This window comes from Oryzias latipes, chromosome 18 (genome assembly GCF_053564925.1).
Source record: "Oryzias latipes strain Hd-rR chromosome 18, Olatipes_Hd-rR_3.1".
NCBI classification, from domain to species: Eukaryota; Metazoa; Chordata; class Actinopteri; order Beloniformes; family Adrianichthyidae; genus Oryzias; species Oryzias latipes.
This window is the reverse complement of record NC_136254.1, coordinates 23,994,963-24,021,700: the sequence shown is the minus strand read 5'-3', so window position 1 is coordinate 24,021,700 and position 26,738 is coordinate 23,994,963. Positions and strand designations below refer to the sequence as shown.

General features: G+C 40.8%; 3 protein-coding genes across 10 annotated transcripts in view; 1 reads left to right on the top strand and 2 right to left on the bottom strand.

Moving 5' to 3' along the window:
* The first annotated feature begins 11,190 nt into the window (after positions 1-11,190).
* plin2 (perilipin 2) lies at positions 11,191-14,658 on the top strand. The gene is made up of 8 exons (XM_011487384.4): positions 11,191-11,328; positions 11,496-11,539; positions 11,773-11,968; positions 12,180-12,262; positions 12,352-12,637; positions 13,195-13,370; positions 13,466-13,567; positions 13,645-14,658. The coding sequence occupies exons 2-8, from the start codon at positions 11,510-11,512 to the stop codon at positions 14,095-14,097; spliced, it is 1,326 nt and encodes a 441-aa protein (XP_011485686.1). The 5' UTR covers positions 11,191-11,328; positions 11,496-11,509; the 3' UTR covers positions 14,098-14,658.
* cdca9 (cell division cycle associated 9) lies at positions 14,293-17,043 on the bottom strand. Its single transcript, XM_004079677.5, has 10 exons — positions 16,824-17,043; positions 16,605-16,736; positions 16,492-16,532; positions 16,368-16,419; positions 15,757-15,821; positions 15,620-15,681; positions 15,454-15,549; positions 15,305-15,386; positions 14,543-14,629; positions 14,293-14,447 (listed from the first exon to the last, which is right to left on the bottom strand). The coding sequence occupies exons 1-10, from the start codon at positions 16,933-16,935 to the stop codon at positions 14,403-14,405; spliced, it is 774 nt and encodes a 257-aa protein (XP_004079725.1). The 5' UTR covers positions 16,936-17,043; the 3' UTR covers positions 14,293-14,402.
* A 1,926-nt stretch (positions 17,044-18,969) lies between these two features.
* Positions 18,970-26,738, bottom strand: part of dennd4c (DENN/MADD domain containing 4C) — a 48,345-nt gene continuing 40,576 nt past the window's right edge. For 3 of the 8 annotated variants that reach the window (XM_078936370.1, XM_078936374.1, XM_078936371.1), the window contains 13 exons: positions 26,125-26,256; positions 24,988-26,039; positions 24,685-24,889; positions 23,626-23,723; positions 23,354-23,529; positions 23,132-23,284; positions 22,850-23,045; positions 22,647-22,760; positions 22,431-22,568; positions 22,199-22,316; positions 21,019-21,172; positions 20,867-20,931; positions 18,970-20,615 (listed from right to left, as the gene is read on the bottom strand). In XM_078936370.1, coding sequence (XP_078792496.1) covers positions 20,479-20,615; positions 20,867-20,931; positions 21,019-21,172; positions 22,199-22,316; positions 22,431-22,568; positions 22,647-22,760; positions 22,850-23,045; positions 23,132-23,284; positions 23,354-23,529; positions 23,626-23,723; positions 24,685-24,889; positions 24,988-26,039; positions 26,125-26,256 — 2,738 coding nt within the window. In that variant the 3' untranslated portion in view covers positions 18,970-20,478. The remainder of the gene's footprint in view (positions 20,616-20,866; positions 20,932-21,018; positions 21,173-22,198; positions 22,317-22,430; positions 22,569-22,646; positions 22,761-22,849; positions 23,046-23,131; positions 23,285-23,353; positions 23,530-23,625; positions 23,724-24,684; positions 24,890-24,987; positions 26,040-26,124; positions 26,257-26,738) is intronic. The other 5 variants (XM_078936372.1, XM_078936375.1, XM_011487385.4 and 2 more) reach the window with 3 other exon arrangements.

Below are 26,738 nucleotides of genomic sequence, written 5' to 3'. Positions count from 1 at the left end.
AAAAGGCGCAATAAGAGAAACAAAAGAGTCCAAGATAAATCCATCAGTCAGACTTTATTAGCTGGGTTTACAGTAACTCTAGAACTTGTTTGTAGCACGCTCCACGTTACAACTGTTAGCCGCGTTAGCCTCGTTTGCAACACGTCAAAAATCACACTGATACTACTAAAACAAAGTTTACTGTAACTACGGTAACTCCCAACCTTGTTAGTATTGTCAGAAGTCAGAAATCTGTCTCCCCCTCTGGTCACCGGCGGGAACCATCTCCAGAGTACTGAAAGCACTTCACTCCCAGCACACCCAGTGTGCACTTCCTGTTTGCCAGACACCTGACTCTCATTCACTCAAATCAACCACAGCATTCATAAGCACTGCACTGAGCTGAGTGCGAAGTATTGTTTGTGCCACTTTGCCTTCATTACTGAGCGTTATAGCTGGACCTGATCTTCTGTCCCTGATTCTGTTTGCCTGCCAACTGCCCAGACCCTCGCCAGTACTTTGACCATTCTGTCTCTCCTCTGATGAACTTATGCCTGTTATCGAGTCCTGCCTCCCTGACCCTGATTTAGCTTTGTGAACGTTTAACTGAGCTAACAAACCTGCTGCACTTAAATCTAGCCATCTGCCTGTTCTTGTGACGAGTATCACATAAAAAAAACACAATCCAACACTGCTACACATTAGCAACGTTAGAAGCATTAGCCACATTAGCCTATTCACAATACCTGTAACTCCCAACTTTGTTTGCAACACATTAAAAAAAGACTAAAACTGCGGAAACAAAGGTTACTGTAACTACACTAACTCCCAACTTTTTTAATAGCTAATGTAATGCTACACATTAGCCTTGCTAGCTTTTGACAATAACACCCAGCCTTGGTTGCAGCATGTAAAAAAAATAAAAAAACTGACATTTTGACAAAACGCTGTGTAACTGTCAAAAACACTTCAACAAATACTCCGACATATAGTGCTCTGGATTATAAGGCACATTGTCCTCTTTTAAATCAAGGCTTTTAAGTGGAAATTATAGTTCAGAAAGTACCAACATTTATCGTCATAAGATGATTCTGCAATTTCAAATAAGTAATTTTTCAATATTCTTGTATTCCTGCAACAGAAAGCCCCTAGACTATAGCACCTAGTCACAGCTTGCAGTGCCTCCCTGCTGGCAGCCCAGAGCCACTTGCAAGCCTTCCTCGTCTGTCCTGATTGCCTTTATGGCTCTGTGGAATTTGGCAGGCTATCTGTATGTGTGTTTGTACGTGAGTCTGCTCATGCTTAAGGCTCCAAGGGGAAATGAAAACTCCTGCCATCTCTTGGCGTCCGTGTCGCGAGATGCCAAGCTTGCTAAGAGCGCAGTAACTTGCGCTGTCTGTCAGCGCAGATCTGTTTTCAGCTGCAGGCATTGACTTACTTCACATCAGTCATATCAGTTTCTCGATGTCGGGGGGCATTGTGCCACAAATGCTGACATTAAGACAGGAAAACACACTTTAGTACTGCTGCCAGTAATCAGTCAGCTTGTTGCTTTGCCCTTTTCTTCTTCAGAGAACTATGAAATGAAACAAAAAAAGGCTGGCTCACAGCTAAAGCCAATAAGCCTCTACATTAATATGTACCCATTTTACTCTGCCAAACAGACATTGGGTTTTGTGTAACACGCACAGAATCCATATTTAGGATCAAATGTACGCCTTGCATCTGATAAGAGACAGAACGTGTCCTTTGCCAGACATTTTTTTTCCGTTTTTCAAGCTACCCTGGGTTTAAGCTGGTTCTTACTTTCATTGTATCAGCTCACAAAAAGGACTGCTTTCAATTACAGGTCATTGCTTACAGATTATCAGTGGGTTCACTCTTGATGCTGTTTTAATAATTTTTTCACCCCCTTTTGACAAAGTCAAAACGTTCAGACCATATTTGCTCTTTTTTCCCCCCATTTTTATCTTCTTGTATCAATCACATATTTGGTTTTATCATGTTGTAATTGCAATACCTAAAAATTATTTTCTGGTAAATGAATCAAGTCTTTAAAAAGATCTATGGCAGCTTGATCTTTTTGCTATACTCTACAAGGGACATATTTTACTTTTTTGAATTACCGGTATATTGCAAAGAAACTCGTAAAGTGAAATTATTTTAACAGCATGAAAAACTGAAAAAAAAACTAAATTGGTGCTTATGGTTTTTCGAGGAAAAGTCTAAATTAGTCTGAAACAAAGCTGCAAACCTTTAGCTAAAAGTTTAAAAAAAACGCTAAATAAGCTAAATGTTTTTTTTTTAAATTGAGCTAAAATTTGCATTAAAACTAAAATAAAGGCTGACAGTGGTTACCAAAGTACCATCAGAAAGTCCAAGTTGGCTAAATTATGATGAACAGTGCTAAAGAATAGTAAAATACTGGCTATACGGTATGCTAAATGCGTTTAGCTAAATATAAAAAAGCCAAATAAGCTAAACGATATAGGTTGTATTGTAAAGGGTAAGCTGCAATAAAAGCTAACTTAGGGGCTAAAATACTTTAAATAAAATCACATCACAATGTTCAAATTAGCCACATTTTCTTGAACAGTGCTAAGGAATACTGAAGAGCTTGCTAGATGCTAAATAAGTTGAACTGAGTAGGCTGCAGAAAGCTATATTAGCAGAAAAAAGTTAAACAATTGAAACCTAAATGCCTACATAATTTATTAATTCTATGGAAGCCAAGAAAAGGCAAATTATAATATGTTGAACAGATGACAAAAGTATTTGCAATACTGTTTTAGCAGTTTAAAGAAAAGCATTAAAAATAGGTTCATGCTAAATTAAATAAACAGAATTTTAAGAAAAGCAAAAATTTTTTAAATAGGCTCGATTTATTGCTAAATGCCACATCAATTGTTTGTTTAAATAAAAAAAAAAGAATCAAAACATTTTTAAAATTAAAAAAATAAGAAAATAAATTAAAAAAAATAAATAATAATAAAAACTATTAAAAAAAAAATAAATAAATAAACTGATATGCCACATTAATTGAACAATTTTAATCAATGAAAACATAAAAGCTATAACCTACTGGAATGCCTATATTACTTCAGATAAGTGCAGGAAAACCTGATTAGGATCAAGTTGAACAGTGTTATTGTAAAGGCTAAATGTTAACATAGTTGAACAAAATGTAGGAAACTCAGCATTACTTAACACTGCTATTATAACCCCTGAAGGCCATATCAGGTGACCTAAGCGTAAGATATCTCAAATTGCCTGTTGATCCATTCTAATTAGTTTGTGGACATGGCAAGCACTGGGTTCATGGATCATTCCTGCAGACAAAACCTTCACTGTGGTGCTTGTTCCTGCCAGCTTAGTGCAGAACTGCTCATGGAGACCACCTGAGCTGAAATCTGTTTGGGTGCATGATTCACACTGACCGTCTGGAGTATTTTAACAGGGAAGAAAATGACCGACAGTTTGGCCAGTCTCTCATTACCATTTCTCTAATTAATGTCTGTTCTTCTGCTTTTTTTCTACAGTGCGCACATCTCAGGTGCTCTTTTGGAAGCCGGCGGACCAAAGAAAAGGCAAAGCAAAAGCCAGGAGAGAAAGCAGAAATGGAGCAAGGCCCCGTTTTCCCACGTTGTTCTTGGCTCCTGCATCCCCCAGTAGACTTAAGCAAACACTTCCAAGACAAAGAGATTGTCTGTCTAGGTGCCCAAATAGCCAACCCACGCGTGTAAGCACACTTACACAAAGACAGAGACACAGTCACACAAAATGTTTTTCTAATTCAATTTAAGTGACTATTTAAACAGATGTTTTCTGTAAACACATGCTTCAGATAGCACAGCTCAGACGTTTGGTTTCAGATGGTTCTCAACTATGTTAGAACTAGCAGGAACCTGCTGTGGTCGACAGGATCGGTCACCCTGAAGTATAACTGTGAATTGCTGCTGCTTTGCCAGCACAAACAGCCGGCCTGCTAATCCCAGCAGGGCTCTGTGAAAAGGCTCTCTTGTGGGGTGCTGTTGAAAAAGCCTGTAGTCATGTGGGAGGGTACTGAGCTAACTTTGACCCAATACGATTGACCAGATCAGGAAAATATGTCCTTTTAATCAAAAGATTTGTGAACTCCGTCATACAAGACTATGTTGTTCCACTTTGGGAAAATCCTTACAGAAATGTATCGACAAACTCGGGATTTAAAACCCAGGAATGTCAAGAATCTTTGCTTCTGAAGCGAAAACTTTTTTTTTAAATGTTCAACTGTTTGTTTGTATGTGAATGTTGGTGTTTAATCCCCACGGTGAGGAACCCAGAGGGGTCGCCTTAAGCTCAGAGGCCGATCATTATTGCTCATTATTCAAGGATTACACCAAACAGGTGCACAGAGCCCGGTTTTGCTTACATTGCTGCCATAAATCTGTCATCGCTGTCCTGCTAAAAGCACGTTGTCTACGGGTCGTTAATAGTTATTTCCAGAGAGGTGGCATAATCTTTTTTAACAAGTCATTCATTTCTGCACACATAACCCCCTAGCAACCCCCAGGGCTGGACTGGACGCTCTGAAGAATAACAGAGCCAAACATAGCAGCGCGGACACAAAAGGCTTATGCAAATGTTTTTGCCTGAGATGTTGAACACATCCATGTCAATAATACAAAATCCAGCCATTCCAGAGAGAACTGCAATGATATTTTAACAACACCAGATGTTTTTGTATTATTCTTTTCTTTATTACTCACCCGTCAACTACCAGATTGAAGCGTGTTTGAATATACACGTGTCTAGACAAAGGTGCAGTTCATCCAAATAACCACTAGAGGGCGGACACAAGCTTTGACTGTGTATGAGAACTGGACTGAGTGAGTGTGACGTCACTCGTGGAGAATGGCTCTCCTCTCTGGCTCCGACCAAATGAAGAAAATGTAGACACCATTTTTTTTTTAACACAGATGTCGGAACTACAAATCCTCAATAAGCAGGGATTGGTCTGAGTCGAGAAAACAATCAAATGTTTTGAATGATCCACATGAGACCTCACGTACAGTGAGGCATCTGATTAGCCAGTTTATAACTTAAATGACTTACACTACAGAAAAAAATATTTAAAAAAATAGGATTAGCAAGAAAGTGTAAAAAAAATTATCAGTAAGAATGGTTGTTCTGACAAACAATGACTGAGTAATAACTGTTAATTTCTCAATAGAAGTCTATGGAAGCTGGCAGGTACTTCATGTCTGGGGTCACTCAGTCCAGTTATTTTATACAGTCAATGGTTGAAAGCAGACCAGCTCCAGGTCACTGCAGTGTAAAAAGGGGTAAACTGTATTACAGAATCAAACAGACTTACTGTATTGTTTCCATTCTGTTTCTGCTTAAAATATCCTACATCACCTAGCTGTGTCCCTTAGTTTATCTGTGAAATGCCTTTGGGCTTTTTTTTCAATTATTATTATTATAGTTATTATTAAATAATAAGACATCTCAGCTCAGTGTAAGTTATATTATTTGACAAACATCACTATTTATCGATTTAGCAAATGTAAGCCACTAGTAAATCTCTCTTAGTTTTTTTTTAAGAAATCCATTTGCATGTTGTAAACTTTGTGAAGATTGATTCTGTGTTTGCCTGCTGGTTTTAAAGGTAAAACCAAGACATGTTCTTTCCTTTACCCTTTTTTTTTTATCTTAAAGCTTGAAAAGAAATCGCCACTTTCCCACTTTGGTCCTTTGGTTTCTGACTCTTTTTGATCCAGAAAGGTATGACAGTTTCCAAGTAGCCCACAGGTATCGGTTAACAGGCTGGGAGCTGTGGCACGCCGCCTGCGGGTCTACCCGTCTCTGAGGGTACAATGGATAGAGAGGGGTCTTCAGTCTCTTCCTGACAGGCTCTGTACCCTCAATGCCAGCTGCACTCCAGCAAAGCCCCCGGCGGGGGCAGCCACCTCTCCTTTCATCTCAAACAGACAAAAGCAGGGGTCTCATCGGAGATGATGAGATGAAAACATAAATGTGTGGAAAGATTTTCTACACATTTATGTGCAGTTTTGATTAATTCCGTGAAAATTGACACATTTTAAGAGATGGAGAAAGACATTCTGGGTCCTACTTTTGCCTCACTACAACATTTTGGGATATTTAAATGTCACCAGATATGCACAGATGAATTCATACATGTGATCTGAACATATTCTGACACAAGATGCAACTCAAAAAAAGAAAGACAAAAACCTAAACTGACTATAAATGGACCAACAATAGTGCCATCTAGTGGGCAGCATTTGTAAATGCAATGGAAAAGGGTCTTATGCACTTTAGCATAAGAAATGTCAATTCTGAATCAATTCCAGTATTTAAATCAAATTAATTGGGCACACTGCATCATGTGTCGTATTTGAAATGGTCTAAGAAAAAATTGGGTTACTGCTTCTCCGTAATGGTGTCTGCCAATAAAATAAAAATCATAAGAGACCTCATTGAGCATAAAAAGCATAAAAGATGCTCCAAGAAAATACATTCTAAGAAGATTCCAAGAATTTAAAATGTTTTCATAACATGTTCTCTTTGTGGATGAACTAATCTTGCTGAATTTAGAAGGAACTTATGAAACATTTTAGTCTCTGAAAGAGCCCCAAAGATAAAAAAAAAAAAATGATAAGAGCACAGAGTGACTTCTAAGAAACTGGAGATCAGTGAATGTTGAGGGGCAGGTTTTGAACCAAATATGTCACATTCAAACAATGATGTCATCCTGAAACACTGAAGTGTTCAGCAACTGGAAAACATTTTCCCATCGGTCTCAAATATGTTAAAAGTAATACATGTAAATGATTATGTGTCCTACAATCACAAGGAAAGCGTTTGTTATTGATCCCTCACAAACGGCGCATCATCCATAACAAAGCGGTAATCTACTATTTTCCTCATTGAGTGTTGAGTTTACTAACAATCTTTCTGTTCCATCTTGGGCTTCTGAATGTGACAGGAACTTTTAGGGGACGGTTGTGAACGTTGCTGACAGTCTTTCCTCTGCTGGTTATGCAGGATTAGGCTGTAGGACTCCAAGATCAACGCTCGTTTCGATGGACGCACCAGCAGAACCCGGGTTTTAAAACCGTCAGAGCTTTTAATAAACCTGTAAATACAGAAAACTGGTCTAAATGTCTGTAAGAAAATAGGTTTTACATGAAAATGTTTACTGCTGTAAAATATCAGAAAAATACATTTAAAATGATGTCATGTTAATGTAGAACTTTAACTTGGTTTGCAAGTCTGGTTAATAACTGTTACTTAGCATTGATTTATTAAAACTGATGGAACAGAACAGAATAGAACTTTATTGATCCCATAAAGGCAAAGATAACGTGTTACTATAACTCCATTAAACAATAAAAATACACTTTCAAGAATTAACAACAGCAATAAATGTTGTCCAATGTCTACGAGGCGTTGTAGATTGTTGAATTAGGTTAAGAGATTCAAACTGTAACATTTTTTATTTTACGTTTGTTAAAAGTTTTCAGTTACTTTTGGTTTCTGAACTAAACCCGTCATCACAGAGGAGGACTTGCTTTTCACCTGACTTTACTAAATCTGTAATGGGAAAATAAAAATGGCCACACTTGCATATAATGACTGGTAAACTGTTGACTATATGTAAGAAAATCAACAGGGAAAAAAATGTTTAAAGGTAATTTGACTTTTTTGGTTCGTCCATTTTGAGTAGCAGCGAGTAACCCTTGTGCTAACCTAGGCACTTTAACGTTGGGTCATCTAGACCAGCGTTCCCCAACCTTGATTGCGCCACGGACCAGTTTAAAGTCTGCCAAAATTCTCACGGGCTGGTATGTTATATGTGGCGGACACACGCTGCAGCAACGCTGCAATAAAGGCAGAGACACATGATAAGACGTACTCTGTACTTTTATTTTGACACGCTTAAACATTGTACATCGCACAGGTGTCATCATCCTCTCCCCTTCCCACACTCATGGTGCTAAAAAGAAGTAAACACAGCAGGAAGAAATGACTAAGGGGGAAACAACATAATTGCCAGATGAAAGGACCCGTAGGCAAAAAGAAACACCCGTGCTCAACCCTATTTTGACCAAAGCAGCCAAAGGGGATTGATTTAATGCCCTGTGATGCCAGCTCCCACAGTAACCCCTGCAGCCTGTGGAATGTGACCGACACTACAGTACAACAAAATAATATGACTTGCATGAAAACTGTGGTATTTTCTAAACAATAAACACAAATTATGACATGAGCAACGTCCTCTTTGCCCGCAACACTCTGGTCACTATTGTTATAACATTTAAACATGCCTTCAAAATAAGTGCATGGAAAATCCAACTTACCACAATCCTGAATGGTGCTTGGGAATCTCCCATTGGTAAATCCGTATTTTAAGTAGGACTCCTGATACTGTCTATTAAATGTAGCTTTATTTTTATTTTTTGGAAGTGGAAGGCTCCTCTTCTGTCTCCTGGCTGGGCCTTTTCCCCTTGGCAACGAAACTTTCCAAAGACGTTTGTTTTTGTTATTAATTTTGCAAGCTCCTGGGTTTTGTTTTAGCGGTATCGTATCACGTGACCAAGAATAGTGAATTGGCCTACGTCAAGAGTAACATAGACTGATGAAACAGAGAATCTGGTAATTTTTCAAAAGGAAACATCTTTCAGATTTCAAAATAAATAAAACGGAAGTAATGCAAGTTATTTTATTTTTTCTGTGCGGCCCGGTACCAAATGACCCACGGACCGGTACCGGACTGCGGCTCGGGGGTTGGGGACCACTGATCTAGACCCACTAGACAGTGCTCTGAACCTTTTTTCTTCAATGATTCGTGATCTTCACTGGTGTCCATGGATTACATGAAATCTTTCCACCTTTATCCACCTTTGTCATGGTAGGGAGAACACGTCAATGTAAGGGTGGGGTCATCTAAGATAGCACAAGGGTTAATCCAGCAAGAATCCAGGAAGAATGAAAATAAAAATAAATCAATACAATTTTAATAACAAAAATAACAAGCAAAGAAACAAAAATCTGATCCAGTGGTGTCTCCAGGGTTAAAAAGAAATAGCCACAAGAACGAAGATGAGTTTGAGGTGTAAAGAAAATCTGAAACAACTGCTTAGCAATCAGATTTGAACCAAAAACTGAACTTAAAGGAGACGTCTGGGTGTACTTTAGCCATGACTTTAGTGGACATAAAAAGCTTGAATGTCTTGGCTGCAGCTTGTTAAAGCAACCTTTGAAGATTTCAGGGCAGACAATGAATATCAACAACTAAATCTGTAATAATCTGACAGAAAAAACGGGACGCACAGTTCAGATCCAGGATCTAAATTGGTTTTCCATGAAAAATCTTAAATTCGAATTCCTGCTGTTGAAAAATCAAAGTAAAATTATTTGAACTAGCATAATTTGTAAAATATTTTTTCCTGGTACTTTATTGAAATACTGCTAAACCTTTGACTTGGTTTCACTTCGTTCAAGACTTTATCAAGTGATCTTTATGAGGTATGACTCAGAAGGATGCGTCTTGTCATCCAGCTGCTCTTTGATTCACATCAACCTGATCAAAGCGGTTAACAGAACGTGACGTGTACAATAAAACTTCATCTGATCAATGTCCAGGACAACGTGGAGATCCAGAGTGGACCTTAATCAGAACCAGCTGAAAACTTAGTCTTTGTTCTAACAGAACCTCAGCATCTGTGCTTTACTGCTCTCAGCATTTTCATAAGAGGCTGATCAGGGTCACATAAACATTGATGGATCGGGCCACGGAAAGTTCCAGAAACCTAATGTGTCAGCCCGTTAGAAAAGCTCATCTAAAGCCCACGTTTCCTCAGACGACCTTATAATGCGGAGCACAAAAAGAAGCTGGATTAGCACTTCATTCACAATTTCCAAAAACAGCTACTAAAACCAAACAAAAAGAGAAAAAAACAGGCGCTGACACACAAAAACAATAAAGGCTTGAAGATTAGAACCAGAGGCCAACTTCTGGCAAGCCCAGGCTTGCTTTTCTGAAGCAGCGTGGAGCAGCTGAGGCTTTTAAAACAGCATGTCTGTTTTAGGATTTGGAAATTTAGCATGTGGACAGGATTTCCTTTAAAAGCAGAACTTACTATAAACTTGGTTTGCTGTCTATCATAGGCCAAAGTTACATTTAAAAGGACCAAATGCAATGTTTTCCATGTTTTTTTTGTCCGTTTTCAAGACATTTCGGGTGATGTTATACAGCAAAACAACTTTAATGGATTTACCATACGTGTTTGAAGCAGTTTTGGATTAAGAATTTGTAAAGTTAAAATCCGCAATTATTTAAATGTTTAATTAGAACAAGCACACCTTGATGGTAAAAGTTGTTTAGGGTACTTTCCATTTAGAATCCGATGGAAAATTAAGACTTCCGGCCTCCAAAACTCATTATTTTACAAGCCTCTCTTTACTTGCAGCTAATTACACAAGAATTTTAGGACTTGAGGTGTTAAGACAGTTCAGTGCCAAACCCTCCTGATGTCCAAGTTCAGATATTCTCTAATTATTCAAGGCTGTGTGCAGAAATGTGTAAATAAGTCCAAATCTAAGTCCAACTTAATGATAATTATGTAAAAATGGGGGGAAAAAGCGAAGGGGTAAGATTATATAAATTCATTTCCTCCCACTCCTTTTCAAAGAATTAATCTCCTTTTGACAAAAATGGGTTTGTGAATCTATAAATGCTAACATGTTTATTTATGATTCAAAATAATTATAATTAAATGATTTATGTATATGTGGATTTAAGTGAATGTTTATGCATTTTCCAATCAACTCATGACAATGTATCCTACTTTTTGTATACTTTTATATATCTTGTACATATAGATGTCTATTTCTTTTGTTCGTCTTCTTAAGCATTTTGTTTTGATTGCTTGAAATAGACCAGTTCTAAACATTTGCACTTTAATCCATTAGTTTTCTTATAAAATATGTCTATTTTACAAGAAATATAAAAAGTCGACCAAGTAATAATATCACTATGTTAATGTTGTTACATTTTAACAACCTGTTTAATGAAAATATCGCGTATTGTCTCAAGAAAAGTTTCGAAAAATCTGTTAAATCATTTTTCTGATGTAAACCTTTACTTCGCGGAAAACCCCCGGATGAACTTTTGTTCCGCTCACCTTTGCACCAGATAAGTTGGTGAGGCTGACATCATGTCGCTGCTCAAATCTCGCGAGATTTAACGTGTATATAAACAGCTGCCGACACCCTCATATTTTATCAGTTCGCGGAGTTAAAAACTCATTTTAGTTTTGATTTTACGCTTTTACCTCTTTGGTAAGATTTCTTTTTTTTACTCATAACCTCGTTAACGTGTTTTTGAAACAGCTTAAACTTTTACTTTGGTCTCTATTATTGACAGACGTTCGCATTACGAAACTACTAGCGTCACTTTTCTCACTGCTTTTTTTTGTTTTTAAAACTTATATTTCGTTCTTTTCAAGGTTTTTGAGCAGAAATGGTGAACGCTGAAGTTATTCCAAACCAGGTGAGCATAGTTTTTTCCTAACTTATGTTTTGATAACCTGTTAAAGTTAAAAGGACAGTATTTCACCACTACCACTCCATTTTTTTTAAATACAAAATTATGTGATTTAGTTCTTTATTCTAGAATATTCCAATATGTTTTCATTAAAATTCTATTCCACCTATGATTCTATGGATGCTCTTAAAAGGTGGATATTAACAAAGCAGGTGTAACTCTTGTGTTTCTGTGTGCAGAGTGTGGTGGAGAGGGTGAGCAGCCTCCCTCTGGTCACTTCCACCTACAGGCTGGTGTTCAGCGTGTATTCCAGCACCAAAGACAACCACCCTTACATCCGGACAGTGTGTGAGGCCGCGGAGCAGGGAGTCCGCACCATCACCTCTGTGGCCCTCACAACCGCCTCGCCCATCATGGACAAGCTGGAGCCCCAGCGTGAGCAAATTTGACCTTTTCGTAATCCTATGCTCGCATGCTTTCAGAGCTTACGATGGTTACACTTAAATAGGGGGGTAATTCACATAGTAGGCATCTTGAAAGTTAAGGAGAAACTGTTAGCTCTTACTCATATGGATCTTTCACCTAGTTATGACTAATGAGCAAATGTTGCACAAGTATGTCTCAGTGTAATTGTTTCCATCTACAGTCACCATTGCCAATGACCTGGCGTGTAAAGGTCTGGACCGAATTGAAAAAACCCTGCCAATTCTTCGCCAGCCTTCTGAGCAAGTACGAGCCAATTTGCACAACACTGTGAACTGTGTTCAGTCTTACACAACGGCCTAAAACCCCTCCTCATTATTGCTGCAATCATTCAGGTTGTTTCCAGTGCCAAGGGTGTGGTAACCTCTGCTAAAGATGCCGTGACCGGTAGAGTGTCGGGCGCCAAGGACTCGGTCTCCGGGACTCTGAGCGGCGTCGTGCAGAAGACTCGGGGCGCTGTGCAGGACAGCGTGGAGAAGACCAAGGCGGTCGTCAGTGGCGGCGTGAATACGATGCTGGAGAGCAGAGTGATGCAGCTGGTCAGCAGCGGAGTGGACACCGCCCTCAGCACATCCGAGAATCTGGTGGAGCATTATCTGCCTGTCACTGAAGAAGAAATAGGTGAGAGCCACAAAAAAAACTTCAGTTTTTGCTTTATTTTTCCCCCTAAAACCAAAAATGTTAAGGGTGGTGAGCTCATTTGCTTCTAGATGTTACAAGAAACAAGCCGCCTGTTTATATATTTTGCTCAGCTTTCCAAAAAAAACCATAATCTAGAATATTATAAGATATCGCCTTATTTCTGTCACACATACAGCTTTCTAGAAGCAGTTATTAGTGTGATCATAGAATTCTGCACAACACATATTTGAAGATTGAATTATATACTTAAAAGCTTCAAGCTACACCAAAAAAACCCTTCCACTTCTTTAATCTTGTGGGTTTTACGATCGAAAAAAATTCTGAGTCCGATTTTAAAGACCCACTCTGATGAAAGTCATTGAATCAGGTGCAGACAATAATTTCAGTTTGAAAAAGGGCATATTTGTGCCATCGAAAATACGCTGGGAAAATTTAACGCCTACGGTTTTTTTTTAAATACATGTCCTCCAACAAAAAAACAAAAAATCTTCATCTTAGTGAGTCTTTAAGATAGCTGCTTTCCTGCCTTTTGACAGAGCTGGAGGCAACAGCTGTTGGCTCTGATGGTGACAAGCGAAGCTACTACGTCCGCCTGGGCTGCCTCTCTACCAAGCTCCGGAAGCGAGCGTACACACGAGCGGTCGCCAGAATTCAGCACGGCAGGCAGAAGAGCATGAGGTTCATTTCTGAGCTCAACTCCACTGCTGACCTGGTGAGTCTGGATGAAGAGCATCTCTTTTTGGTGAAACCATTTCAGCCTCTAACCTCACACTTCGGTGCTGAAAGTCCTCCTGGTTTCTGTTTTAGATTAAACTCAGCAGAACGAACATCGACGGAGCAAACAAGCTAAACTCTTTGATGCCGTGGAAGGCGCGCGAGTCGGTCCAGGAGAACGGTCACCAGGCGGAGGTAAGAGGCAAACGGAGAAGCAAGGGTTCATTTAGTCATAGCACAACTCCAAAACCATGTTTGTCGTCTCCTACTAGATGATCGAGTCCCGCACTTTGGCTCTGGCACGCTCCCTCACCCAACAGCTTCAGACCACATGCCTGGTCATCGTTTCCAGCATGCAGGGTCTCCCCAACCACATCCAGCAGGAGGCGCTGTCCCTCACCCACTCAGCTGCGCAGGTCTACAACAGCTTCAGCAAAGCAGCAGCGCTGGGAGACCTGCCGGACACCGTGTTAGCCAGCAGCAAAGTCCAGATGAGCCGAATGAAAGATTCCCTCGATGGCATCATGGATTACCTGGTCAACAACACGCCGCTCAACTGGTTGGTCGGGCCCTTCTACCCTCGCTTGGCCCCGTCACCCAGCCGGTTTGAAGCCTCTGCTGGAAGGAGCAGCCCGCCTGCGTCGCCAAAGCCTGCACTTACTCGGCCCCCCCTGGAGATGCAGCCTCTCCTTCAGCAGCAGCCCTCTCCTCCTGCTTCAGAGTAACAGCCGACAGACAACACTGGCACTTTTGATTATATAAAAGCACCTGATTTGAACATTTGTAAGCTTCATTCCTGCCCAAACATCAACGTGCAGCTCACATTAAAAAACAAGACATTGGATCTGGACTTGGAAAACAAAAAAAAATAAACCAGATCACACAAGTTTATATCAGACAAGAATTGAGACAAAGCACAACACATTTCAAAGTTTTATTAAGTAATTTGACACATTAAAACACAAATAACTACAACTGACAAATACAACCGTCAATGAAACAGATCAGTGGATGCTCAGATCGGCTCCGCTTATCGCTGACAGCCATTTTGCTGTGAGAGATACTCCATCAGACCCTAAAAACAGATTTTAAAAAGGAAACCTAATGCACTGAACAAGCATATACATTTTCTTTTTTTAAATTGTGAATGAAAAATTAGCTTTTTGTTACCGCAAGTTTCTGAATCTGACACCATGCAACGTCGTCCAGCAGGTCCCAGTTAATTTTATCCTTCGTCTCTTCAGAAAAGCTGACAGTCTACAAACAAAATAAAAAAGCTGAGATCATCCAGTGTGACTTGTCTTCCTTTCTAAAAAAATAGAGCCAATTTAGCAGAGATCTTCTTAGACTGGTCAGTTTAAGTCTGAAATGTCATTTTCTACTCTGTTTAACCAGGGTTAAAAATAAATAAAAAAGCTCATTGACATTAAAATCTTTTGCAATGAGTTGTAGGCTAGAGATGCTGTCCTGGTTTGTTTCTTTTCCTAGGCATGCGTAAAGTCAACGGGTCATCCTCCAAAAACCAAAACATCGGTGGTCCTGCTAGAAAACATGGAAATAGTGCAAAGTCTAATGCTACCATTGACTTGGAATAGACTACAAGATCAGCCTAAATGTTCACTATTCTGACAGCTAACTCACTCAGTTTCAGTCTCAAATTTTGCCTTTGGGGTTTTGGTGGGGCTGTTGCCATGGAGCAACACCGCCCCCTTTCCCCTCATTGTAGCGTGTTTTCTATGTCACAAATAACGTCTTTCTTCAAATGTCATGTTCCTGTCAGCTCCAATTTATGAAATGCAAATTTTAGCTTAATTTCCTTAATGCACATCTTAAATCAGAAAAAATGCCACGAGAACATGTTAAAACAGAATTTTCATCAGAGTGGGACTTTAAAACAAAAACAAAAGGTGCCATTTATTTTATCTCTGATACCTCTCCTCGTCCTGTTGTCACAGTGACGTGTGCAGCAGATCTTGACATTGAACAGGGCAGCTCACCAGCGGACATGACAGACCTATGACGACACGTCTTCATCAGCTTCAAGTAAGCCGTAAATGCGTCTGCACAGCAGCTCCACACACCTGAGCTTATACACATTCTGGTTTGGAATCGGCAGATCCGTCATCTTGCGACACCTTGAGCGGGCTTGGCCTCTTTTGGCTGCTGTAGCGGACCTCCTTTGAAATTTAAACGAAAAGAAAGTGTGTAAAACAATTGTTCACTCACAATTTTATTTTAGTTTCTTACACAAGGTTTCCAGTGCTGCTACTGCCAACAAGTGTCCTGCTCCTCGCTGGCACGTCAGCTACCTGAAAGGCAAGAAAATGGGAATACGTCACCTGTATACCGAACTGCTCAAAAGTTAGACTTCAGTTTTCTGATACCTTTGGGGTTTTTAAAGATAAATTCTGGGCTGATGTTGCTGCAACAGGGGAATTGGTTGCCCCAACTATAAATAAATAAAAAAAAACATATATAATAATAGGTAACAAACAAAGTGAGTTTAAGGTTATAAATATGTCTTAAGTTGTGGCCGAATTCCTACCCTAACCCCTAAAACTAAAACTATAGTGTGGCACTATATAGTACCCTGAATTTTAAAAGCATTTCAGAAACCATACTCAATTTAAAATTGATTTCACAAAGTTAAAATCTAGTTAATATGAGTGTTTTGCGAGAATTGTTTATGAGTCCACTGTTTTCTAAAGATGAAAACGATTGTTATATTACAAAGATTCATTTAAATACATCTTTAGGGGCTAAATTTGTTGAGACGCAATGCATTGTGGTCTATATTTGCCGATCTAGTGAGCATCCATGCACACTGGTTTTTCACAGACTTCTGGGAAATTTCTAGGGCACTTAATTTGGGAATAGTAGATTCAGACAGAACTACAAAATGGCGAACACGCTATATAGTGCACTCTAGGGGTTAAGGTAGGAATTCGGACATAGCCTTAAACTTTAGCAGAGTTTAGATGTAGCCAAAGGAAACCTCTTCTACTGGGGATTCTCCTGAGAGTTTGGGACATCTCCCGGGACTCGCTCTGTAAATGCAAACGTTTAAAGATTAGAAGAAAAGAAAAAAAGAAAAGTTAAGGGCTAATATAGAAACTCACCTTCATAGCTATAGACACTTCACTAGCGGAAACTTCACTCTCTACCACAAAAGAGCACAAAAAATGTTTTATTTTCTTTAAATATTAATTGTCATAAAACTTTAAGTTCTTACCATTCAAAATGTCGCCCATTAAAGTATTCTTGAGAGAAGGAGGCATCTTCATCAGTTCCACCTTAAAAACCTTGTCCACTGTAGTTAGCAAGTTCTCCATTTTAGCCTCGAGGTCCTTTAGCCGTTCCTGTGCTGTTAGTAGGCAAATGTGCCATTTTAAAACTTGCCTTTACGCCGAATACCGTACTTAATATTTTTTTTCCAAACGCGCCTACCGACCTTCTTTCTCAAACTGCTGAATAAAAAGGGCGAGTCTGTTCCGACGAATCTCCCGCCCCAGCACCTCTTTGTTGTGGAAGCTAGCAGCAGCCTTCGTCCGTTTTGGCGGCATCTCTTCCTCCTGGCTCTTTTGATGATGTAACTCCACACTGCTTCCTCGTGCGTTTTTTTTTTTTTTTTTACTAAGCTAATGCGACAGGCAGAGGGGCACTTAATTAAGATCACCTGTACACACCGGCTGCTTCATCAGCAGCAGAGAGCTGATAAAAGCCCTTCCCTCCTCGCTGTCACTTCAGCACATAAACAGATGGGTGACAGGAAAGGGGGCGGGGTTGCTCTGCACCAATGGTCCCGGCCAATGGCAAATTTCCGACGAACTCCTGCCGCTCTGCAGAAACAGTCCTTGACAATGACAGGTTTTTGATTTTGGCTAAAAACGGCATCATAATTATAGGACCGCCGGGCTTTTAAAATATATCAAAAATGGTCAGAGTGGGTCTTTAAAGTTTTAGTTTTGTGGTTTTTATAATTCTGTTATCTTTAAATTCAGTGCTATCCACACTAAACTAACTTGCATGCTTTTTAGTGGGCATTTACCCTAGCATTCAGTACCTCAATTTAGATCATTTAAAGTGATTTCTTCATAGTTCTAAGTTATACTATAAGACAATTACAACTAGTTTGTTGAATTTCACATTTTTTTAAGAACAGTGATGAAAGTCAGGCAAGGAAAAAATCCCTGAACTTTTCTTTGAGCGATATGGCGGCGCAGAGAGAAATTTTTGAAAAATACATAGTCTTAGATGCATTCTGGTGCATTCTGGCAGCTCGTTATTCACTTCTTAATCAAGAAACTAAGACTAATTGGAGCATCATGATTTGTCATTCAAACCCCTAGTTTGACTTAACATTAAGGACTTGCTGGTCCTAAAAAAGAATTTGGATCATTGCTCAAAGTATAACAATCCTACAATCTAAGCTTTTCCTAAAATCTGCAAAAGATACAATTGCTAAAATATAGTAACATCAAAGCCCCAAATGGCAAAAAGAACACCAGTAACTATGATATTCTATGAAAATACCTCAGTTATTTATACATTATTTCTGCTTTAGAAATGACTGATGTACAACATCCACTTGCACTGTTTTCTCAAACTATAATTACATCAAAATATGGGATCTGCTTTAAACTATAATTCTATAACATAATACATCAATTCTTTAACACCAATACTAAATAATCTGGGAAATATCAAAACAAACATACAAACTAAATTAAACATTGTAAACATTATTTTTTAAGGGAGTGCGGGTCCAAACCATCAAATACTTATAATTAATGTCAACTATACTGAACTAAATCATGGTAATTAGGAAATACAAATAAATTAGATAGAGAAATGTATTCAAAATAAAAACTGAAACTCAAAAATAAAACTGAAATTATTTCTGAATTTGGTTTTGAGATTATTTTACACAAAAAAGTATTTGACCTACACTACCTTAAAAATATTTTTCTTCCAGCCAAGACCACTTCAATTTGTTTTTTATCGTCTTCTCACAACTGAGGTCGTGACCACGCTCAATAATGACGATGCCTGCCATTATTTTAACACAAATTTGATCGCAAACTCTTCAGATTTGTTTGTGAAAATTTAGCGTGGGTCAGCCAGTTTTGGTCTCTAGGGAAGCAAGTCACGCTGACCACGTGGTGCAGACAGAGCCAATCAGACCCGTCGACGCATCCGAAAGCAACTAAAACGTCCCGTCATTGGTCAATTAGGCCGGGAAGACGAGAGATGGCCACGACCATAGAGGAAGCGATCCGCGGAGAAATATAGAAAATAAAGCTAAAATTCGCCGATTTCAGACCATTTTTTCATCTGGAAAGCGATTTGTCCGTAAAGATCAGGTCTTTATTTCCCGGAAAGTACGTTCGGTTTGCTCAAAAACCCGGATTTCCGGGAATTCCCGGAAGACTTTCATCAATGTAAGAACTATAGAAACTGTAATAATAATTGCATTGTTTCAACTATAACTCAATGAAACACAAAAAGTATGATTTTCTATGATGTAATAAACTATTCAAACAGTCTTGTCTGCAATAAAACCTCAGTTTTACCTATGAAATGAAAAAGAAAAACACTTTTTTAAATCAGTTTACAAACTTTTATTGCAGAACACTTCAGTAATGACATTCATTTCCTTTCCACAGGACGGCAAGAGATTATTTCATCTATTCTTTAAAAAAAAAAAAAGTCTTCTGTACAACTGAGATCAAATTTACAAAGTCAGTACAGGATGGAATCCCCTAAGACAGAATAAAAGGGGAAAATTGGGACATTAGCCATTAAAATTCCACGTTAGTACAACATTTGCAATCCAAATTCAATAATACAAAAATAAATAATTGTAATTCTTTTTTTGTTTTGGAGGAGAAAAAAAAGTTTGTTAATGATCAGATGTGGTGTCATCCTCACCTCTCTGTGAAGTTTTTTTTTTTTTAAATCAATGCAGTGCAAAAGGTATTTTATACATCATCTCATCTGTACAAGACACATTCCCAAATCTACAAAAACTATTTCTATCCAAGTCCCAAAAGTTCTCCACAGCATTTTCTGAGTCTGAACGCTCGAGCATTCAGTGGAATGTCACGTCAAGAGTTATGCTTTCTTCACAGTAGAACTGAACAAAGCCCTTAGCACTGAAAAGCTCTAGTTTCTAGCATTAGCATCCAAAGACACACAGTTAACCTCAAAAAAGTCTACGTGTTGTAGTTCTACTTTAAAACACCTCAATGGTATTTCCAATGCTAGGAGAAAGCATAGCCCAAGTACATGTTTTATCCATAAGGCGTGTTAGCTTATAGTATTTTACTATTAAAATGCACACTGTGGACTGATGACTGCACGAGTTATTAGGCCCTTCACCCAGTTTTGTTTCTTTTTTAAACACATATTTTCAGTAGTGTGGCACTAACAATGATTTCTTTTAAAGGTTTTACTTCTTGCTGCAGACTTTTTAGCTTTAGCTGCTTCGACCTTAGGTAATCTGGAATGTTTTGAGTCCAGTTTTACTGATAACGCACAAGAGGACCACCTATATTTACACTTTGATTAGGTCAAAAATTTACTATACAGTTAATTCACTCTGTCTTTAAAAAAAAAAAAAAGTCAGCCCTGGGTTTTACATTTCCTACTTGTTGAAGGTTAGTATAGTCTATTGTTATTTTTTTTTTCCTATTGTCATGAAATTGGGTCATTTCTCGTTGGGACGATTAAATTAAACTTTTATTTGACTCTGGAACCACAGCTGGGTTTGTGCTCTCAACAGTTTGCAAAACAGGAAGCAAAAGCAAAAGCTACAAGCTAACCCAGTGGCTACGCACATTCAAATACACAAACAAACCAAGGGAGGTCCATACATTCTCTTCTGGGATTCTATCTGTACACAAACTTTTCAAAATAAGCAGCTCAACTCATCAGATAATATTAACCAAGTCCCCGCTGAAGGCGGCTACCTGAACACCTCAAAACCAAAAAAAAAAAGGAAAAACAATTAGAGAAACAGAGTAGAAAAGAAGTCACTTCAAAGACACAAGTACCGTTTTATTTTCAAATCTCTTCTCTTGACTGGTGGGTTATCACCTCTGCGTTCAGATAAAGGGGGCGCCAAAACATTTGAGGCACCATTGGACGCTGGGGTTAGGCGGCTGATCGATGGTCTTCAAAGATTTGAGCTGCTCTGGGCTCAGTTGCTCATAGGCCTGCCGGTACTCCCGGTCAAACGCCTCTGAAAGTGATGAGAAGAATGGCAGACATCAGGAAAATATGCCTTCATGTACAGTCATGGTGACTGGACTTCAATTCTTCTTCCTTGAAACGTTCGAAACGTTTCAAGGAAGAAGAGTTTAAGTCCTGTCACCATGACCCAACTTCAAGATGTCACCTGGATGAAAGAGAACCTTCACCAACATCAGGAAAATACCTATACATATAACTTTGAACACTAAACAACAAGTAAAACAAACTATGTATCCTCACCTATGTCAATGTTCTCGCGTCCCAAGGCCACCAGTGAAAGAAACATTATTTCTCTGTAGATGCTCCTGAAGATAATTTCAAAGCAGACAAACAAAGTGAATGCCAATGCCTGAAGAAAGAACAAAGAGGAACTGAGGAAGAGGAGGGCAGACCTCTGCCGTTTGACATCTGGACGCCGCTTTTTCTCTCTGATCAGCAGGTTGATTGGCCCGTAGACATCGTTGGTCTGGATGTTGCGAACAATGGTGTTGAGAAGAGTGCGGATCTCCTGGTGGTCTGTTGGAGCCAGAGTCCCCTTTTTCTCCACTGCAAGTAATCAGCAGGAAAGCAGATCAGCTTCAGTGAAACATTCTTTCAGAGAGCAGGGAGTGATCCTGACAAGGGATGGGTCTCTAAACTTTATGTCGTCGTATTCGATACCACGGGTACTGCTTAAGAATGGGTGTGGCTGCCAAAAGTTAAAATGCCTAAGTCGGTGAAAGTTTGTCTTTACTTCACAGCAAAAAAAATCTAAATCAGCAACGTGGTGTATCAGAGTGACGTGTACAATGCTCAGAAAAAAAAAACACGATTGTTGTGGCTATGAGCAATAAAATACATCTTTGCTTCAGTGCTTGTGAAAACGGAGACGCAGTGCAGACAGTCAGAAAGAATGAAATAAAGCATCTTATGCTACGTTCACACTCGGCATGTATCGCGCATTCAAGAAAGTGCTGATTGCGAGTTCTTGAACACGCTTTTAGCATATGGTGTTCACACCGGACTGTCGCTACCCAATACTAGCACATCTACCAACAGGTGGAAGAGGCTTGGTGCAAAATGTCAACCTGATGCAAATCTAGCTGCAGGCTTTTCCTTTCACAGTTCTATTCCAATAAACAAAAGACTTGGTGTCATATAACTCTGACCAGGCACAAACCGCAATTATTAATTACTCCTCCATGACCAATTTTCAAACAATTGGCACTTTCATGAATGACAAGGATGCCACCCATTCGTCACAACTAAATCCAAATCCCTGAATTTTCAACTGCTTTAACTTTTTAGCATGCGTTCAGTGGATGTACATTTTGTGCTTTATTTGAACACTAGAGTTTTAAACGCAGAAGTCAGAAACAAGCATACACGTGGTTTTACAGAGACTTTTTGTTTGAAGTACCGTATTTTCACGACCATAAGGCGCACCTAAAAGTCTTAAATTTTTCTCCAAAATGTAGGGGGCGCCCTGTGAGGCGGTGCGCCTAATGTGTTGTTGTGGAACGTAGAAGAACCAAATAAAATCCAGACGGAACCCATTCCTTCTCCTGACACAATTTATCCAAAAACACTCACAGAAGGTCCTCCAGAGCAGGTAGAGGGGGTCTTCCGGTTCCTGATGCAGGTTAATGTTGTCCCACAGAAGCTGTACGAATACCTGCTTACTGTCCTGAGACAGTGAGGTCAGAGGCAGCTGCAAGGATTACAGTCATTTTATTGTTCAATGGGGTTCAATGGAGAGTTTCAATGGGGAAAGGGGGCTTTGTAGGAAAACTGAGCATATTTATGAATTCCTAATAAACAGTACCTGCACCCCGTTGTTGCAGTGTTCAGAGTTCAGGATGAGGCCGGGCAGGTGAGTGGGCAGCTCCAGGCGGCGGAAATACCACACCAGGTTCCAGAAAATAATGGGATGCTGGCTGAGGAACTTGTGTGTGTAGATCACCTGACAGAGGCATTTCAAAATAAACGTCTGAAGGATCTTAACTATTTTCTGGAAAGCAGACTGGGTCGAAGTGTTCACCTGGTCGCCCTCGTTTTCCAAAAGCGTCTCCAGCTCCTTGCGGAGGACCAAGGGACTGAGGTACGGCACAGATACAGGTTTGGGGTTTGGTCGCTTTGTTCCAATGCCATCCTGCTTAACCAAAAAGTTCCGCCAATCACTTTCAGGGTATTCCAGGACGAATAAAAGCTATTTCTAGTCATGTCAGAGCAAAGGAAACTGACCGACGCCTCCTGGAGGCTGCAGGGCAGGCTGGTGGTGGACACGCCATGCCCAGTTCTCAGAGAGTTGTCGAGGCTCTGCAGCGGACCTCCAACACTGTTGCTGCGCGTCAGTGAGGTCCCGCTGCTTCTCTGCAGTTTCCCTGCCTGGTGCTCCAGCAGACCCAGAGGGTCTGACTGCACAGGCTCTGGAACCAAACTGAGAAGTCCAGAAGAAAAAGGATGAAAAAAAAGAAAGAAAGAGGATATGTCTTTGCTGCAATCAGCCTGCTTTTGACCGTTTACCCCTTCTGAGTTCCAGAATGACCGCCAGGAGTCTCCGGTGGCGCCTCCTCAGGGAAGGAGATGAGGTCCGGTGTCTTGATGTCAGAGGAGCTGCTGGGGGTGGGATGGGTGGAGTGGAGACTGTCTCCTGAAGTACTTTGATTCATGTAGAACCTGCCAGAGTGGCATTTAATTGAGATTCTCCAGTAAATCTGAACATTACATCTAAAGTCAGATTCATACCCGGGCACTGTGCGCAAGTCGTGAAACTCAACGTTCAGTAAGGGCAGGAAGGCTGTGCGGCAGAAGGGGCAGTTGGTGTTGAGGTTGGAGTCGTCGGCTGTCCAGCCCGCCATGATCTCCTCATCATAAACGAGGGCTTCACAGGAGCGGCACTGAGAGCAGCTGGACATCAATACCTGTCAGTGAGAAAGGGGAGGGGGTCAGTCCGATTTGTTTTGCTTTGTTTGGAGAGAAGAACGGCGGTGTCATGGAGGCCTCTCGGTTTGTCTGACCTCCAGCGCACAGTTCTGGTAGATGCTGGAGGAGGAAGCGTGATGTGAGGAGCTTTGCTCGGAGTCGAGGCCTCTGCCTGCTCGTCCTGGAGTCAGATCTGCAGACGGACACAGTCAGAACGACCCCAAAACCTCCTTAAAGACCCACTCCAATCATTGTTTGATCTTTTGTTCCAAAACGTTCCCAGTGGCCAAAATTTAAAAAAACTATGGTTTCCTAGAACAATGTTTTTGCAGAGTGGCAGTAGTTCTCTAAAAACTTCCTTATGAGTTGTGGACGGGCTTGTTGTCATAGAGGAACCCCGCCCCCCCCCCCAACCTATTGCTAAGAGCTTTCTGCTTGAACGGACCAGGGAACATATATTCACAGCATATTTTCTCGTTTTCCAACTGCTTTTTTTTGGCTGCTCTGATTTAAGATTTAAATAAAGTAATACTCAGAAATGCAATTTAAAGCTTACTTTTTGATATACCATATTGGTCGCTCCGGAGTATGAGTCGCAGCAGCCAAAAAACTCCATAATAAAGAAGAAGGAGGAGCTACTGTCCAGAGCTTTTAATCCTCACTGCTACATGGAAGCACTGACTGTAAATCTCATTTTAAAATAAATAGCAGGCAGATGATGTTGAGTAATCAGGTTTATTTATTGAATGTCCTTCTGTCGATGAGACCCAGTTCGATGACTTGCTCTACAGCAGTAGTCCCAGGCAATAAAAATTAAAAACAGAAAAACTAATGGAGGTGGAGAACGATCAGATTCTCCTCCATGTTGGTTTTGGACTCTACCTGCTGATCAGACTGAGCGGCACTTTTTCATCTGCATTGCTGTGAGTAACAAATACAGATACACACACCTACCCTCTATATGAGCCTTCCCCCCCCTCCAAAATCACATATAAGTTGGACCCCCGGCCAAACTATGCAAAAATACTACTTTTACCCTACTGAATATGGTGTATGTTCTCCATCATCAGAAAATGCCACAAGAACATGTTAAAAAGACGATTTTTATCAAAGTGGGTCTTAGAGTGCGCCGTCGGCCCCCTTTGCATGCGTACTCGGGTGCTTACGTGTCTGCTGGGTCCCTCTGCCTGTGTCGCTGCTGCCACTGCTGCTTCCCAGGCTGGTGGAGCTTCGGTTGAGACCGTTAGCCACCAATCCTGGGATGGACTTTCTGTCTGGACTCTCACTCAAGTCATGAGTGGACAGCATGTGTTCATCCAAGTGAGCCGGGAAGCCTCCGCCTTTCTGATCTGGTTCTTCCTGAAGAGGAGGAATTCACAAGAATTCAGTTGAAAAAGTTCCACTAACATTCACAGAGAAATTGAATTGATCATAATTCCAGCAAAAAAGTTAAATACCTCGTCATCCGAGTAAGAATAGGCCGTGGCGACAGCCACCAACACTTTGCTGGCCACATTTGCCGCCTGCTTCATTCCAGATTTAAGAACGTCAATTTTCGGTCCAGACAGCAGAGAGTCTATTTTGATGGCTGAAAAGGAGTTAAAGACGGAGCCCAGGGACCCCCCCTGCGAGGACTTGACCAGAGCCGTCAGCGAGGATGACCTTGGACTTGCAGCAGCACTCGCCTTCGTCTTTACTGCAAAGGTCCTGGAGCGAGATAGAGTGTTGGGGGAGCGTTTGGGCGTGTCGCCTGGTGAGTTGGATGGAGTTTTGATGGGGGGCGCGGGGAGGCTGGACCTCCTTTCCAGAGACTGGTTGAGCTGGGTGACATCGGTGGAGTTCGCCTGCGGCGGCTGCGGCGGCTGCAGCTCCATGCTGGAGGATTTCGGGCCCATGGGGCTTCTCAGGTTCATGTACATTTCGATTTCCTCTGCTAGATTACGAGATACCACAGCAGGAACGGGGCGCGGGGGGTCCTGACTGCTAACAGAAGCTGATTCCTCGCTCTCCGACACCAACAGGGATAGAGGATCTGCCCCCGTCTGTACGTCTTCCCTCTCCAAGATGGCTCCTTTGGCTCCAGACTCGTCCTCCAGCGTTTCTGTGTGCTTCCTCTGCCGTTGTTCCTTCTTGACCCCAGATTGCCCACCGCCTTCACCGTCCCCTGGACCTCTGGAGTTCTCCTTTTCTGGCTGCTTCTTGGCTTTGTCGTCTTCGGGCTCTTCCTCCAGGTCTTCAAAAAGAGCTTTGGAAACACTCTTTGAGGGCTGAGCTTGAGCTCCCGAAAAAGCTGCGGCCAGAATTCGAGCATCTGCGCCCATCTGGCTGGCCATGTGGTCCACTCCCTTCTCCTGGAGCATCCCGGCACGCGTTTCAGCGCTGAAGCTGCAGCTGCGCTCAGAGAAGGCCTTCTGCCGCTGCTGCTGGTTGGTCGCATTTCCAGGCAGCGAGGAATCCTCGTCAGACAGCGACACGCTGTCCTTCTTAATGTGTTTTCTGAAGAGCTTTCCTGTTCCAAGAGAAATTGACGAAAAGGTCACTTCAAATCTAACTTGAAGTTTCATATAGGTGATCTGAAAAGAGTTCTTCCTCACCCACTTCCCGGCCCTCATCCAAACTTCCTGTGGACAGCTTTACGATGCTGGGGCCTTGTGAGGACACATCCACGGGGCTGGGGGGCTCTGAAACAGCTACCGCTTTGTCCAGCGAGCCGGCAATGTCGCCTTCTGCTCACAGATACAAGAGATATGCACCACATAAAGACTCAGGAAGTTAACATCAAAGATGTTGCCAGCGACACCTAAAAAACACACACTCTTTGACAAACCGTAACTCTTTGACCATTAACGTGAATCAGGGATTCTGGCGCAGAAGAAGTGGCTTTTTCTACTGGCTTTGCGCCTTTATGCAACACTTTGCGTTACGCAAAGCCTATAGGAAAAGCCGCTTTTCTGCATCAGAATCAGGTGATTTACATTCAATAGACATGCAACATACAATGTTGCATTTCTGTGCAAAGCTACCTTTTTTCCCTTAATTACGGTTGAAGAGTTGCAGTAGTAAAAAGATTGACAAGTGTTTACAAAGATAAAGAGTAAACACAAAGGATTCCTGGACATATTTAAGAGAAAGGGATGAGTTTTTTTTTTCTTTTTTCAAAAAATGTTGCTCTTTAAAAAAAAGAAAAAAACCTGACCTTGGGAATGAA

Coding starts and splice junctions, on each gene's coding strand:
- plin2 (XM_011487384.4), top strand. CDS start 11,510: ATGGTGAACGCTGAAGTTATTCCAAACCAG. Junction 11,969..12,179: donor GGACAAGCTGGAGCCCCAGC/GTGAGCAAATTT, acceptor TTCCATCTACAG/TCACCATTGCCAATGACCTG. Junction 13,371..13,465: donor TCAACTCCACTGCTGACCTG/GTGAGTCTGGAT, acceptor TTTCTGTTTTAG/ATTAAACTCAGCAGAACGAA.
- cdca9 (XM_004079677.5), bottom strand. CDS start 16,935: ATGCCGCCAAAACGGACGAAGGCTGCTGCTAGCTTCCACAACAAAGAG. Junction 16,533..16,604: donor AATGGGCGACATTTTGAATG/GTAAGAACTTAA, acceptor CTTTTGTGGTAG/AGAGTGAAGTTTCCGCTAGT. Junction 14,630..15,304: donor TGACAACAGGACGAGGAGAG/GTATCAGAGATA, acceptor TTTTGTTTGTAG/ACTGTCAGCTTTTCTGAAGA.